The sequence below is a fragment of the Bufo gargarizans genome, unplaced genomic scaffold (genome assembly GCF_014858855.1).
Source record: "Bufo gargarizans isolate SCDJY-AF-19 unplaced genomic scaffold, ASM1485885v1 fragScaff_scaffold_57_pilon, whole genome shotgun sequence".
Lineage (NCBI taxonomy): Eukaryota > Metazoa > Chordata > Amphibia > Anura > Bufonidae > Bufo > Bufo gargarizans.
Genome location: NW_025334142.1, coordinates 218222 through 232539, shown reverse-complemented (window position 1 = coordinate 232539; position 14318 = coordinate 218222). Strand labels below are relative to the sequence as shown.

The following is a 14318-nucleotide window of genomic DNA, read 5'->3' as shown; positions in this document are numbered from 1 at the left end:
GAGAGCAAATCTCTGAACCTGAACCGTACAGAATAACGTGTGTGCAGGAACGAGGTGTCAGCGAGCGCAGAAATCTCTGACCTGATACCGTACAGAATAACGTGTGTGCAGGAACGAGGTGTCAGCGAGCGCAGAAATCTCTGAACCTGAAACCGTACAGAATAACGTGTGTGCAGGAACGGGTGTCAGCGAGAGCAGAAATCTCTGACCCTGAAACCGTACAGAATAACGTGTGTGCAGGAACGAGGGTGTCAGCGAGCGCAGAAATCTCTGACCCTGAACCGTACAGAATAACGTGTGTGCAGGAACGAGGTGTCAGCGAGCGCAGAAATCTCTGACCCTGATACTGTACAGAATAACGTGTGTGCAGGAACGAGGTGTCAGCGAGCGCATAAATCTCTGACCCTGATACTGTACAGAATAACGTGTGTGCAGGAACGGGGTGTCAGCGAGCGCAGAAATCTCTGACCCTGAAACCGTACAGAATAACGTGTGTGCAGGAACGAGGTGTCAGCGAGAGCAGAAATCTCTGAACCTGAAACCGTACAGAATAACGTGTGTGCAGGAACGAGGTGTCAGCGAGCGCAGAAATCTCTGAACCTGATACTGTACAGAATAACGTGTGTGCAGGAACGAGGTGTCAGCGAGCGCAGAAATCTCTGAACCTGAAACCGTACAGAATAACGCGTGTGCAGGAACGAGTCTGACAGCTAAATTACTGGACTTGGCTGCGGACTCTGATTGCTGACAGACATTTGGAACCATTGCTGGACTTCATGATGAACTAAGCTTGGTTTCATTGACCAGGTCCCGTAAATTCCCAGAATTCGAGGTACTGGTCCGCTGAACATCCCCATTTGACTTACAAAACACCTCTTTACGAACAGAAAGTTGGCATTTGGTGCACAGTGTCCGGAACATCTGTTCTTCAAATCAACTGTGAATACCACCATTTACCTGGACATCCGTGAACAGTTTTACAACCAACTAACACCAGAAGAAAAAATGTCCTGCTTTTTCCAACAAGATGGGGGAACATACCAAAGGCATGGCTTCATGAACTGTTTACGGAGGAGCAAGCTGTGAGCAAGGGGTTATGGCCACCACGTTCCCCTGACTTGTCCACCAATTTTAGCTGAGGGCAAATTTAAACCATAAAGTGTCCGCTAACAATCCACATCCTCTGGAAGAGCTTATAGGGGATGTCTCACTTCAGCAGGTGGCATTGATCATGTAGAGAAAGTTAATACTAGGAACTTACTAATGTATTGTGATTGTCCATATTGTCTCCTCTGCTGGCTGGCTTCATTTTTTCATTACATTATACATTGCTCGTTTCCATGGTTACGACCACCCTGTAATCCATCACTGATGGTCGTGCTTGCATAATATAGGAAAAAGCAATGGCCTCTGGTGATCAGGACCATGGGAGCTCATATAGGCTGGTGCTTTTTTCTATAGTGTGCAAGCACGACCACCACTGATGGATTTCACAATACATTAGTAAGGGGCTTGTAGTAACTTTTTCTACATAATAAATAGTATTTGCTGAAGTGAGAGGACCCCTTCAAGGAGAACATTGCAAACACCATCCGCAGCCTCACAAGCAGTGTCAGCCGACATGATCCCACCTGCCCAAAGATGCAGAGACCTGAATGGGGACCACTCAGCATCTTTTCTGACCATTTGCTCCTTCATCTTGTCATACTATCGCTGGAGACGGGTTACTTTTTCATGGGCCACCCTGTCTTCTAGGACATTTATGATTGATGTGATGATGATTTGGTTGAATCCCATTAATAAGGAGCTGAATACCACAGCATGAACTGCGCTAGCGCTCACAGCCATGGATGCCAGCATACCTGAGTAACGATGACTGACTGCTGTCTCTAAAATCTTACACTCACTGACACTAAACTAGAAGTATTCTCGCTGTCAGAGGTCCTCTCTCTCCTATGTATGGCACCAAACACATGCATCTTTTATAGTGCCTATGACATGTCACGAACCATCACTGAGGTCCTCGTCTCTAGTGATTGGACAAGTCTGCTGGGCCAAGTCACTGCTGGGGTTATGCAATCCAGCTTCATCTTCTAGGTCTTCTGATCTGCCAAATAGTGCACACAAGTAGTTTGTGCGGAACGAATCCCAAAAGGTTGGATTTACTGAAAACCAAAAGCTTTTGGGAAATTTGTAACAAATTAGATTTGTGTAGAATCCATTCATTCATCTCTAATCTAGAGAAGCATTATAAACACGCTTACTTGCTCGGAGGTGATCCTCCTATTCAACCATTTCCTTGGTGCCTCATTACAGAACACTCCAGAACCCATGGCCACAACCCCTGGTGGATTTGTTTATTCCAATATTTCACTCGTTACACTTTGAAATAACATAGAAATATTTGTCACGGTCGTCCAAGATTGGGTGCTTTCCATCGTATATAGGCTCTGACCCACTATATAACCCAGTCTTTCCTAAAGAAAACCCAATATTCCCTAATATTCCCAACACCCCCACCCAAAACTACTAATCGACCCTATCATACAGTATTCATACTCACTCTTTAATCAGCAGACTGCATGGTGTTTACATTCTTACTACACCCTTTCTACAATTTTAGATCCTGTTAAATACTTACTATGCACCGCCGAACTCCCACCCTCATCTCTAGGCAGGGCGGCCAGTCCAGCTCTACACTTCGACATAAGACAGATTATTATTTGCTGTTTGTACTACTATGATGTTCAATAAAAACTTGAATAAACAAAAATACTGCTCCGTCTACAAGTTAACAAATTTAAAAAAGTCTTCATGGGGTACTATTCTTTCATTATGCCACTCTGGATTCTCCTGCAGAGGGTGGATGTGGGAATACAGTAAGAAGAAGCAAGGTGACCATTCCTCTTCGGTGATTTGGAAGGACGCGAGGCTCTTTCTTTCCAACAGTTCATGTCAGTTAATATAATTTGGGTGTTCAGCAGATCCAGGCTAATTCCACCATAAAAATAAATTCTCTTATTAAGAGTTTAATGTTTGTGAATAGCCTGGTGGTTTAAAAACCTTTTTTTGCTCTTATAGCATTTTCCACATTCCAGACAAAAATATGGTTTCTTCTCTGTGTGAATTTTTTGATGAGTTTCAAATTTTGATTTTCTTGTAAAACACTTTCCACATTCTGAACATGAGAAGGACTTCTCCCCTGTGTGATATTTTAGATGGTGATCCTTAAATTTGGTTTTTGTAGTAAAACATTTCCCACATTCTGAACATGAATATGGCTTCTCTCCTGTGTGACTTTTCTCGTGGATAGCAAGATTTGATTTATTTATAAAACATTTCCCACATTCTGAACATAAAAATGGCCTCTCTCCTGTGTGGCTTCTCTCATGTATTATAAGATGTGATTTATGCATGAAACATTTCCCACATTCTGAACATGAATACGGCCTCTCTCCCGTGTGAATTCTCTTATGTCTAAAAAGACTGGATCGATCTGTAAAACATTTCTCACATTCAGAACATATAAATGGTTTCTCCCCAGTGTGAATTCTCTGATGAACCCGAAGATTGGCTTTAGTAATAAAACATTTCCCACATTCTGAACATGAATACGGCCTCTCACCTGTGTGATTACGCTCATGTTTAATAAGATGTGATTTTTGTGTAAAACATTTCCCACATTGAGAACATGGAAATGGCTTCTCTCCTGTGTGACTTCTCTCATGTATAACAAGATATGATTTTTTGGGAAAACCCTTTCCACATTCTGGACATGAATATGGCTTCTCTCCTGTATGGATTCGCTCATGTATAACAAGATGTGATCTATTGGTAAAGCATTTACCACATTCAGAACACGAATGCAAATTCTCTCCAGTGTGAAGTCTTCTGTGTTTGACAAGGACTGATCTGCATGAATAATGTTTCCCACATTCATCACATTGAAACCTTTCACCCCCATTCTGCCTGGTACTTGTGGTAGCAATCTGTGATTGGTCAGCAGGTTCCTCATGATTATGCGATAGATCTGTACTGTGAGGTCCTGGGTGTACATTATGGGTAGTGAGGATTTCTCCTGAAGAGCGCTGCACGATACCTTCATCATCTACTTTATAATGGAGAGATAATACGATGTTCTTACTGGGATTTCCTGTAAGGATTAAAAATGGGTTTTACCATTTCTTTCAAGCCACAAAGTAACATTTTTATGACGGTGGAAAAACACAGGATGGTTTTCTGTTTTCTACAATTTAAGGTGCCGTTTTTTTAGCCTAAACCAGAAGTGGATCCAGCAGGATAGAGAAGCAGAAGTCTTGCCTTTATGTGTCCTATTTCTCTTGAATCCACCCTTGGCTTTGGCTCAACAAACCTGCACATGTGATTCCATCCTTCTAGCATTTTGTATAACACTTCAAAATAGAAACCTAGAATGTGTCGGCAGATGAGAACCATGTGGCCCATCTAGTCTGCCCAATATCCTGAATACTATGGATAGCCCCGGCCCTATCTTATATGAAGGATAGCCTTATGCCTATCCCATGCATGCTTAACCTCCTCCACTGTATTTGCAGCTACCACTTCTGCAGGAAGGCTATTCCATGCATCCACTACTCTCTCGGTAAAGTAATACTTCCTGATATTACTGTTAACCCTTTGCCCCTCTAATGTAACACGATGTCCTCTTGTAGCAGTTTTCCTTCTTGTAAATCTTCTCTCCTCTTTTCCCTTGTTGATTCCCTTTATGTATTTAGCCGTCTCTCTCATCTCCCCTCCGTCTCGTCTTTCTTCCAAGCTCTACATGTTAAGGTCCTTTCATCTTTCCTGGTAAGTTTTATCCTGCAATCCATGGACCAGTTTAGTAGCTCTTCTCTGAACTCTCTCCAAAGTATCAGTATCCTTCTGGAGATATGGTCTCCAGTACTGCGCACAATACTCCAGATGAGGTCTCACTAGCACAAAATGGCACACAATGTGCCAATGACAAAGGCAAGGACTCTGCCCTACATTCTGTGACCATTCCTATTACATAAACGTAGACCTGATAAAACCGGGCATTGGCCGCCAGCTCAGCTGACTCATTCTGTTTGTTCGGGGCATTTTATAGGGGCTGATAGAGCAGACAATGGCCGTAAATGAGGACGTTTATTCCCCATCACTGTGTTCATCAGCTGCATCATCGCTTTTTTATAGGAGTGAACGATCGCTACTATGATCATTCCTCCCCATACAGCTCCATTATTTGTCAGCAGTGCACCCCGGTTTACACAGAGCAATGTTCTTGGTGTAGCATGAAAGATAAGATTACAGGCGATTGCAGCATCTTTACACGGAAGAAGCGATTGTGCAAACATTCATTCCTGATAATTCCCTCCATCCTCAGCCCATGTAAAGGGCCTTTGATGTAGCTCCAAGATAGGACCTTCTCCATCCAGTATCACATACCTGTAGTCACATCTCCTGGAAGGTCCTCCTCCACCTCACTCTTACACGGGGGGTCGCCCATCAGCCACTCTTCTTCATCCTCCACTTTAATATCAGTCACATCTTCCCCCCGATTTGTCATCTGTAAGGATTCAATACAATACAACAGACAGGTGGGACATCTAACAGATCCACATAAGACCTTAGTCTTTTCAACATGCAACATCTTTCAAGTGCAACTCTTTAAGTGCACACACTGAATTATACCACAATGTAATATTATGGATATGGAATTCACTTTGTCATCACTGCCTACTGACCATCACCCAATTCTCCCCTATCCAGGTATGTCTGCATTGATCCTAACTGCTGCACCCAACTTTTCCAGAGTCCGATATTGTCCACCCCCCTCATCTCTCCTTCTCATTCCCTGGTATGTCTGCATTGAACCATTATGCCTCAAAGCTAATTGAACAACATGTTCATTCTGAGCTGTCCTCTCACCTCTCCTCCTGCTCCCTCTTTGACGGCCTACAATCTGGCTTCCGACCCCACCACTCGACCGAGACTGCCCTTACCAAGGTCACCAATGACCTACTAACAGCCAAAAACCAAGAAACAATACTCTGTCCTCCTCCTCCTTGACCTGTCCTCTGCCTTCTCCATTACTCTTTCCTCCTTCTCCTTGACCTGTCCTCTGCCTTCTCCATTACTCTTTCCTCCTTCTCCTTGACCTGTCCTCTGCCTTCGACACTGTTGACCACTCCCTTTTGTTGCAAACTCTCACCTCTTGGCATCACTGACCCGGCCCACTCCTGGATCACATCATACCTCACAGACCGGATGTTTAGCGTCTCCCACTCTCGCACCACCTCCTCATCTCATTCCCTCTCTGTTGGTGTCCCACAAGGCTCTGTCCCAGGACCCCTGCTCTTCTCTAGCTACACTTTTGGCCTGGGACAGCTCATAGAGTCCCATGGCTTTCAGTATCGCTCCTATGCTGACAACACACAAATCTACCTCTCTGGTCCAGACATCACCACCTTACTATCCAGAATCCAACAATGTCTATCTGATATATCATCTTTCTTCGCCTTTCGCTTTTTAAAACTTAACATAAATAAAACAGAATTCATCATCTTTCCCCCATCTTGCTCAACCCCCCCAACAGACCTATCTATCACGATCAATGGCTGCACACTCTCCCTGGTCAACCAAGTCCGCTGCCTCGGAGTGACCTTAGATTCTGCCCTTTCCTTCCGACCGCACATCCAAGCCCTTTCCACCACCTGCCGCCTCCAACTCAAAAACATCTCTCGCATCCGCACTTTCCTCAACTTTGAATCTGCGAAAATGCTTGTACATGCCCTCATCATCTCCCGCCTAGACTACTGCAACACTCTCCTCTGTGACCTCCCATCCAGCATCTCGCACCCTCCAATCTATCCTCAACTCTGCTGCCCGACTAATCCACCTCTCACCCCGTTACTCCTCTACCTCCCCCTCTGCCAATCCCTTCACTGGCCCCCATTGCCCAACGAATTCACTTCAAAGTACTAACAAATACATACAAGGCCGTCCACAACCTGTCCCCTCCCTACATCTCTGAGCTACTTTCCCGATACATCCCAAGCACTCTCCGATCCTCACAAGACCTCCTTCTCTCCTCTTATCACCTCTTCCCACAATCGCCTCCAAGATTTCTCCCGTGCATCACCAACATGCTGGAACTCGCTACCCCAACATATCAGACTCTCACCTACAGTGGAATCCTTCAAAAGAAACCTGAAAACCCACCTCTTCAGACAAGCCTACAACCAGTGACCCTGCTGCCTCTATACCGCCATGACCAGCTTCACCCGCACCTACTGTGTCCTTCTCCCATACCATGTAGATTGTAAGCCTCACGGGCAGGGCCCTCTCTCCTTCTGTACCAGTCTGTAACTCGTCTTCTTCATGCTTAGTGCAATTGTCTGCATTATGTATGTGCACCGCTTATCATATGTACAGCGCTATGGAAGGAATGGCGCTTTAATAATAAATAATAATAAATGTCTCCTTCCCTGCTGGATTTATTGAGTATTTGTTTACATTGACTATTTCACCCCCTGTATCTGGTCCTCCCTTGATAAGGCCAAATGTAACCCCCTCCCCTCTTGGTCACACCTCATTGAACACTGAGGGTAGAAATCTAAGTCCTTGGGTCTTTAAGTGTACATACTGAATTATACCAGAATGTAATCAGAAGGGGACCAAAGGAAATTACAGACATAGTTAATGCAAACTATGTTTCTATCTTTCATCTTACTCTTCCCACTTTTCCAAAACCTCCTGAAATACCCCCACATCCACTCACCCAGCAAGGAACTATTCATCTCCTTTTCCTCCATCTTACCTTCTCATCTGACCGCTTGCACAAACCTGTTTGGTAATGTAAAACACTTCCTTCCCACACACACACAGATACCTCATGCCCTCTCTTATTCTCACCTACTAACACTTTCTCTGCTTCTCCTTATTGCTGGTGATATCTCTCCAAATCGAGGCCCCCCTCAGCAAATCCCCACTGTCACCTCTACCTCCTACTACAAATTTCTGCAACCCAAACCTAATAACCATTCCTCTGACCCCCGCTCCTTTGGTTACTCTTGCAGGAGCATTATGTAATGCATGCTCTGTCTGTAACAAACTCTCCTACATTCATGACCTCTTCATCTCTCAAAAAACTTTCCTTTCTGGGTCTCACAGAAACATGGCTGACACCCTCTGACACCTCCTCCCCTGCTGCACTCTCATATAGCGGTTTTCATTTCACTCACACCCTCCGCCTCGGCTGCAAACATGGTGAAGGAGTTGGTCTTCTCCTATCAGACACCTGCTCTTACAGCCCAACTCCACTGCCACCCGTGACCCTCCATTACACTCACTTTATTTGAAGTACACTCTGTCACCATCTTTCATGACTACTTTAACACCTGGCTCCTACATTTTCTTTCTGCCGACATCCCCACTATCATCATTGGTGACTTCAACATCCCTATTGACACCTGCCACTCAGCCAACTCTAAACTCCTATCACTCTCTTCCTCCTTCGGCCTCTCACAGTGGTCTTCCGTTCCCACCCACAGAGATGGTCACACTCTGGGTCTTATCTTTACCCGCCTCTGCTCCCTATCTAACCTTTCCAATTTGTCTTTCCCCGTATCCGACCACAACCTACTCACCTTCTCTTCACTGGTCTCTTCTGCTGCTCCCCCGGTCCAAACACTAACACCCCCTCCGCGCCCCCCCCCCCCCGTCCCACAGGAACCTTAAACATCTCGACTTTTGCTTGCTTTCTGACTCTCTTCTCCCACTCTCTACTATTTGTTCCCTCCAAGACACAGGTACTGCCACCACGCCATATAACACCACAATAAGTGGTGCAGAACGGCGATGGAAGAAATCCCATTCTAAAGATCACTTCACCGCATACAAGCAATCCCTCCTCATATTCAAATCCTCACTCGCTGATGCAAAACAGGCGACTTCTCATCTCTAATATCTTCCCTGTCCCACAACCCTAAACAACTTTTTAACACTTTTAACTCCCTTCTCCGTCCCCCAGCTCGCCCACCTTATCCTCTCATCTCAGCTGAGGACTTTGCCACATAGTTCAAACAAAAGATCGTCAACATTAGAGAAAGCTCAGTGCACAGTCCCTACAGACCCTCCACACAACTGCTCGGTCCTCTTCTCCCAAAAATGGCTTCTCCACCATTACAGAAGAAAAACTCTCCACTCTACTCTCCAGATCACATCTCACCACCTGTGCACTTGACCCAATCTCATCCCACCTCATCCCTAACCTCACCACAGTGTTTATACCAGCCTTAACTCATCTCTTCCACCTATCACTAACCTCCGGTGTCTTCCCCTCTGCTTTTAAACATGCTACCATTACACCCATCTTCTTTGTCCAGTTATCGCCCCATATCACTTCTTCCGTATGCCTCAAAACTGCTTGAGCAACATGTCCATTCTGAACTGTCCTCTCACCTCTCCTCCTGCTCCCTCTTTGATCGGTTACAATCTGGCTTCCGACCCCACCACTCAACTGAGACTGCCGTTACCAAAGTCACCAATGACCTATTAACAGCCAAAACCAAAAAACAATACCCTGTCCTCCTCCTCCTTGACCTGTCCTCTGCCTTCGACACTGTCGACCACTCCCTTCTGTTGCAAACTCTCTAATCTCTTGGCATCACTGACCTGGCCCTCTCCTGGATCACATCATACCTCACAGACCGGATGTTTAGCGTCTCCCACTCCCGCACCACCTCCTCATCTCATTCCCTTACTGTTGGTGTCCCGCAAGGCTCTGTCCTAGGACCCCTGCTCTCCTCTATCTACACTTTTGGCCTGGGACAGCTCATAGAGTCCCATGGCTTTCAGTATCACTCTTATGCTGACGACACACAGATCTACCTCTCTGGTCCAGACATCACCACCTTACTATCCAGAATCCCACAATGTCTATCTTTCATATTCTCCTCCTTCCATATCCTCCTTTCGCTTTCTAAAACTTAACATGGATGAAACAGAATTCATCATCTTTCCCCCATCCTGCTCAACCCCCCCAACAGACCTATCTATCACGATCAATGGCTGCACACTCTCTCCGGTCAACCAAGTCCACTGCCTTGAAGTGACCCTGGATTCTGCCCTCTCCTTCCGACCACACATCCAAGCCCTTTCCACCACCTGCCGCCTCCAACTCAAAAACATCTCCTGCATCCGCTCTTTCCTCAACTTTGAGTCTGCAAAACTAATTGTACATGCCCTTATCATCTCCCCCCTAGACTACTGCAACATTCTCCTCTGTGACCATCCATCTAGCACTCTCGCACCCCTCCAATCTATCCTCAACTCTGCTGCACGACTGATCCACCTCTCATCCTGTTACTCCTCTGCCTCTCCCCTCTGCCAATCCCTTCACTGGCTCCCATTGCCCAATGAATCCAGTTCAAAATACTAACAAATACATAAAAGGCCGTGCACAACCTGTCCCCTCCGTACATCTTTGAGCTACTTTCCCGATACATCCCCACACAAAATCTCCGATCCTCACAAGACCTCCTTCTCTCCTCTCCTCTTATCACCTCTTCCCACAATCGCCTCCAAGATTTTTCCCGTGCATCCCCCACACTCTGGAACTCGCTGCCCCAACATAATCAGACTCTCACCTACAGTGGAGACCATCAGGAGGAACCTAAAAACCCACCTTTTTAGACAAGCCTACAACCAGTGACCCTGCTGCCTCTACCCCGCCATGACCAGCTTCACCCGCACCTACTGTGTCCTTTTCCCATACCATGTAGATTGTAAGCCTCGCGGGCAGGGCCCTCTCTCCTTCTGTACCAGTCTGTAACTCGTCTTCTTCATGCCAAGTGCAATTGTCTGTATTGTCTGTATTATGTATGTGCACCGCTTATCATATGTACAGCGCTATGGAAGGAATGGCGCTTTAATAATAATAATAATAATAATAATGAGACCCCCACAATCTATGACCCCTCTATGACTGCAGGACCCCCCTATATAGATGTGTATAGGGCTCAGCTCCATCTACCTGATGGTTCTCTGGGAGCTTCTCCTCTGGACAGTCCTGGGAATACAGAGGACGGGGACATCTCTCGGGGGAATTTCCTTCTATGAGTCCATCTGTAGGAAACACACAGGGACAGGAGAGATTATTACATGTGATGATGAGATGATGGGAGTAGTATCCAGGTGACCCTGACATGACAGCCCCCCTCCTTACACTGCTGATCGCCCCATAAATCCACCTCCTCTTCTGCTTCATCTTTAACCTCCACCTTAATATCAATCAGATTTTCATCCTAAACCAGAAAAATGTAAAATGATATATTTGGTTCAATCACTTTCTGGTCAAATGTTGGTGAGACTTCAGCTCCATCTACCTGATGGTTCTCTGGGAACTTCTCCTCTGGACAGTCCTGGGAATACAGAGGACGGGGACATCTCTCTGAGGGATTTCTCCTCCTGGATCCATCTGTGGAGACACAAGCACACAGTGACTGAATACATGGCCTCCTGTAGATCTGTCTATAGACCAGACACTTCTCTCAGCTCCTTCACTTCTAGGTTTAGTGATTAGGGCCTAAATTACAATGTTCTGCTCCTCACCAGCTAAACCCCAAGCTAATCCAGTCACCCACATGGAAACCCCAGTCCTAGAGCTGCTCTTCCATCCAGAGACCTGCCTTCCTCTCCTTCCTCAGTGTAGAAGTCATATCTTAGGATGGGGGTCCAACGTGAGCAGGAAGGAGGGAACCAGAAAGAAAACAGCAGGAGAACTGCCAACTCAGACACGTCCAATACAGTCACTAAAAAGTCTAACTAACAAGAAGCCAGAGATCTCAGGTTCGCAGTGAAAGGACTGCATGGCTCAAGGTCCAGGCTAAGCTTCCAAGGAGATTTTGTTATCGACTATTGATACAAAATGGATACTTGCTTGTTGAGAACTATACTGTAGTTAAAATGGCGGCCAGGTACCCAGCCAACGCCTATAACAAAAATCTTGCTCTTTGCTTTATCATGTGTCACAAGACGGTTTCCGTTCAGCTCAAGCAAGCAGCCTCAAAGAGACAGAAAGTAACAGCTTCCCCCATCTGGAAGGGGGAGGGGGGGGGGGACTTCCTCTTGCACATAGATGTGACAGAAGATACAGAGTTTATTGCCAATGGAAAAGATATACGCCACCGTACACCCCCCACTCCTTACCGTCCTATATACTGTCTGCTGTCCTGCAATAAAGCAGAGATCCTGTTATGACCCCCAGCTGTGTGTGGTCTCAGTACTAATCTCTCAGTATACCTATACTTAACATTCATTAATTTGGAGCAGTACATCAACCGAACTGGCAGCTTGACCAGAACCAGAACAATTTGAGTAACAGGAAGCTGGATGAGGTATAACAGAAAGATCTGCTACTGCTCTGTGTTATTGACCTGCACCTGGTTTCAGCCCAATAACTGATGGAAATGACTGCTCATATAGTATGAACTCAGCCTCAGCTACTCCTGCTGTCCTTCAGTGTGGTTGTGATGACATGTTTGGAGAGATCTCAGGAGAAGCATGCCTGTCCAACATGGTGACCCTAAAAAGCTGGTGGAAGGCTGTACCCCGAGAGATGATCCCAGGGACCTCAGACAGAGGATGAAGGAACCACTGGTCTACACGTCTTCTGCCATCCCACTAACAGTATGTCGTCTGCAGCCGGGATGTGATCCATAGTCATTCATGCACAGAACATGATGGAATTAACCCCTTCAAGACTGAGACCGTTTTCACTTTCCCGACACAGCCTATTTTTGCATATCTGACGTGTCAGTTTAACGCTTTTACCTAAGTCTAAGAATGTATTCTCATTACCAATATACTTTATCTTAGCGGTAAATTTGCGTCGGCATGTTATTTCTTTATTTATAAAAAATATTAATAAATTATAGAAACTGTAGAAAAATGTGCAAAGTTCTAAATTTACATTTCTCCGCTTTTAAAACAGAAAGTAATAGTTCATAAAGTCGTGATCGATTAGCATTCACCATAGGCCGACTTTATGATGGCATCTGTTTGTGAATGTCATTTTATTTTTTTAGTATGAAAGAAGGCTTAGAATTTTAAAAGCAATTTTTCTAATTTTCATGAAAATTTAGAAAACTGACTGCCAGGTGAATGTGAGGGAATTTGATGTTCCACAAGAATTAAAGCAAAATCTGTTGAAATTTTCAAATGTAATTTTTTTTTTTGCAGATCTTCCATTTGAATTCATTTGTGTGGTGGTAAAGTGCTGTGTGGGCGCACCAGAGGGCTCAGAAGGGAAGGAGCGCCATATGGCTTCTGTAGGGCAGATTTGACTGAAACTGTTTTTGGGTGCCATTCACATTTGTACCCCTACAGTGGAAACCCCCATGAAATGACCCCACTTGGAAACGACACTAACCCTAAGTAATTCTTCAAGGAGTGTATTGAACATTCTGACCCCACCGGTGTTTTCCAGGAATGAATGTGTAGTGGAGGTTGAACAGTGACTATGTAAGCTGTGCGGAGAATATCAGAGTGTGACAAGGTGGTAAAATCACAAAGGATTACCTCGTGGAGGTGTGGTACACTGTGAAGCCATCCTTCATGCACAGGCCAGGGTTTTTCAGGGCAGGTTTCAGGGATAAATGGTGTCTTTTTGTATGAAAAAACACTCTGCATCTGGTTGCTGTTCAGGGGACTTCACCAGAGAAATGTTGACCTGGTACAATACAGGCCCCATAACTTCCCCTTTTATGATGTATGAAATCTGCTGCACCCAGTAGTAACATCCCCAGTAGTAACATCAATGTTGCCATCTGTGCTGTGATGTCAGCCGTTTCACCCTTTCCATACCGTGGTCCGTATGGACCGCTGTATGGAAAGGGTTAACAGTCAGGGAGCTCCCTCCCTCTCCCATCGGGGAGCTGCTGTGCCTTTGCAGCCCCCAGACAGAATGGGGTGATAGAGGGAGGGAGCCCCCCTCCTTACCCTTCCCCGTCTGCTCAGTTGTGGCAGACGTGGAAGGTTTCTATGGCAACAGGACGCCTTCCCAGGCATCCTGCTGTCCATGGTGCTGAACAGATCTGTGCTAAAGGCAGAGATCTGTTCAGACAAAGTGCAAGTTAAATACAGTACAATACCCTATATAGTGTACTGTACTGTATGATACAGACATCAGACCCACTGGATCTTCAAGAACCAAGTGGGTCTGGGTCAAAAAAATGTAAAAAAAAAGTGAACAAAGTAAAGATAAAAAAAAAAAACATTTATCACTGAATAAAAAAATACACTACACATATTAGGTA

The 14318-nt window shown here is 45.4% G+C and overlaps 1 protein-coding gene across 1 annotated transcript; it reads right to left on the bottom strand.

Annotated features, from left to right (window-relative positions):
• Nucleotides 1–2343: 2343 nt before the first annotated feature.
• LOC122922640 (oocyte zinc finger protein XlCOF6.1-like) lies at nucleotides 2344–11088 on the bottom strand. Its single transcript, XM_044273317.1, has 3 exons — nucleotides 11036–11088; nucleotides 5446–5566; nucleotides 2344–4153 (listed from the first exon to the last, which is right to left on the bottom strand). Exons 2-3 carry the CDS (start codon nucleotides 5564–5566, stop codon nucleotides 3030–3032), a joined length of 1245 nt encoding a protein of 414 aa, XP_044129252.1. The 5' UTR covers nucleotides 11036–11088; the 3' UTR covers nucleotides 2344–3029.
• Between the last annotated feature and the right edge of the window lie 3230 nt (nucleotides 11089–14318).

Bases quoted from the DNA above. Each gene is read 5' to 3' on its own strand.
- LOC122922640 (XM_044273317.1), bottom strand. From the start codon at position 5,566: ATGACAAATCGGGGGGAAGATGTGACTGATATTAAAGTGGAGGATGAA. The intron at 4,154-5,445 runs GTATGTGATACT...TAATCCTTACAG, and splicing joins TCCAGGAGATGTGACTACAG to GAAATCCCAGTAAGAACATC.